Source organism: Egretta garzetta, unplaced genomic scaffold (assembly GCF_000687185.1).
Source record: "Egretta garzetta isolate BGI_Z169 unplaced genomic scaffold, ASM68718v1 scaffold904, whole genome shotgun sequence".
NCBI lineage: Eukaryota > Metazoa > Chordata > Aves > Pelecaniformes > Ardeidae > Egretta > Egretta garzetta.
Window position 1 is genome coordinate 91,931 of NW_009259525.1, and position 2,416 is coordinate 94,346.

A 2,416-nucleotide genomic window follows, 5' to 3' on the forward strand; every position below is an offset into this window, starting at 1 on the left:
CCAGCTGTCAACCAGTACCCCCAGGTCCTTTTCCACCAGGCAGCTTTCCAGCCACTCTTCCCCGAGCCTGTAGCGCTGCATGGGGTTGTTGTGACCAAAGTGCAGAACCCGGCCCTTGGCCTTGTTGAACCTCATACAGTTGGCCTCGGCCCATCGATCCAGCCTGTCCAGGTCCCTCTGCAGAGCCCTCCTCACCTCGAGCAGATCAACAGTGCCACCCGGTTTGGTTTCGTCTGCAAATTTACTGAGGGAACATCTGCGTCTACAAGTAAGAAACTTAATACCCTGGCGATCGAAGGGGGACATCAGTGCTTGAAGTTTAACACATGCTGAAGTGTGTTCCTGGGTCAGCTGTAGAATACTCCAGGGCCCACTTAGGATCTTCAGATTTGGTTGCTCAGGGATTATTTGCAGAAGGGAAACATCAATCATTTTAGGTCATAAAAAAAGATGTCCTGGGGCATTCACAGGTTAGCAGTGTGAAGGTTAAAGGAAAGATAAATCCCTCCAGTGCGTTATTTGCTGGGAATTGGCCTCTCCCTTCTTTTAACTTTGCCTGAAAAAACAGGGGGAAGCTTCCTTTTTTTGGTAAAGCTGGTATTTTGGGCTGACCACTGTGTTGATCAGATGCGATTTTCTCCTGGGACTTGCTGGCCAGTGTGGAGGTCTGTGCAATTCTGCGTCAGCAAAAGGCGCTGGACAGACAAGGGGCTTGGATTTTGTGTTTTTCTCAGTTAAGCAATCTTGGTACCTGTCTGAAACCACATAGTTTGACGGGAATTATTATCTATGCAAGCCAAAGTGCTGTGTTGCTAGGCTCAGCAGAGAGAGAATTTTATCGTGGCAACACACAGGGACAGCAGTGACCTTTAGTTAATGGGAGTTCGATAAACTCAAGTCAAGCTGCAAGACTGTAAGGGAGAAAACCATCTGCACAGCTGCAGGCCACATTGGTACAGTCTTTTAGAGAGAGAGAGCCTTTCTACTTACTTCTTTTCCTTTCACCTTCAGCATGGCAAAAGTGCAAAAGCCAAGTTCAGACTCTGTGCCCCTCCTTACCAGAACGGATTCATATAGACTGGACAAATTTTTCTTAAAGGAAAACACGGTGTCTCAGTTGACAAACTACCCTGGGAACTGATGCAAAGCTGTAGAGGCCGCGGGATTGACAGTGACAAAACAGAATCACCCCTGGTCAGGGCTGCTTGCAGAGCTGCACTGCGATAGCACGGGAGCGTTTGAAAAAACATTTCTGTGAATGCAGTGAGTAAAAATCTCCTTGTCCAGCATGCCAGCTTCTCAATCCTCCTCTCCTCCTTTTAAATCCCTTTTTCTTATGAATCGCGGTGATATTTTTGATGCCTCTGAAATTCACAGTTCTGATCAATGCGTGGATCGATATCGGTTCATGTCTGGATTACAGTAGGGCGTGGGTAAGGGGTCTCTGACATTACAAATGGACGTCTGGTGTAAAAAAATAGCCCTTGCCGTGGTTGTCTGACTGCAGTCTCCCAGGCTTTCCCTTCCCTTGCTGCCGTGAGGAAGGACAGTAGCACAGCCGGGGTCAGCAGGGTGGAGGAGCCGGGGTCCCAACTGATCTTTCCCTCCTGGGGTGTCCTTTGGCGTATCAGGCAAGACCAATCTCAAGTCCGTCATCCTTTCAGTTTGGGTTGGTGACAAGTTCTGTTTGCGTTTGAGGGCAGAAGGGAAGTGGGTGTTCATTAGTGCTCCTGCTCTGGGTGAAGTATTCGAGCACGTTGTTCTGTTTGTCATCTGGGTTTCACTGTTGTTTCCAAAGATACTTGGAAGCTTTTGGGCCCAGATGCCAGGGCAAAAAAGGACAAACAGAAATTGGCAAAACCACTTCTGATCAATACAAATAAATGTGTTTGGTGTGGCCTACAGAGCTGAATTTCTAAAACTCCTCAAAGAAACTTTATTTTACCTGCCTCCCTCAGTCACAATTAAAGCACGTGTGGCTGGTTTTAAAAACAGGTTGCTTGCTCTTCTGTGCTTCCCTGCTAAGCTGCCCACCTTCTCCCTTACTCAGGTGCTTCCTCCGATGGCCCGCTGAAGCTGCTTCCTGAAAATCACTTTGACCTCGTGGTGATAGATGAGTGTGCTCAGGCCCTGGAAGCCAGCTGCTGGATACCTCTGCTGAAGGCTCGAAAGTGTGTCCTGGCCGGGGATCACAAACAGCTTCCCCCCACCATCATCTCTCACAAGTAAGGAGCGGTTCGCAGTCCCAGGTCCTCCTGTTTTTCATGCAGCCAAATCATAGAATCATAGAATCATAGCATCATAGAATGTTTTGGGTTGGAAGGGACCCCTAGAGGTCATCTAGTTCAACCCCCCCGCAGGAGCAGGGACACCGCTAACCAGATCAGGTTGCTCAGAGCCCCATCCAACCTGGCCT

At 48.8% G+C, this 2,416-nt stretch overlaps 1 protein-coding gene across 1 annotated transcript in view; it reads left to right on the forward strand.

The window, feature by feature from the left end:
• The window catches only part of IGHMBP2 (immunoglobulin mu DNA binding protein 2), a 55,215-nt gene that overhangs the window by 17,289 nt on the left and 35,510 nt on the right, over positions 1-2,416 (forward strand). Inside the window, exon 9 of the mRNA XM_035893053.1 lies at positions 2,051-2,225. Within this exon, the coding sequence (XP_035748946.1) occupies positions 2,051-2,225 (175 nt within the window). The remainder of the gene's footprint in view (positions 1-2,050; positions 2,226-2,416) is intronic.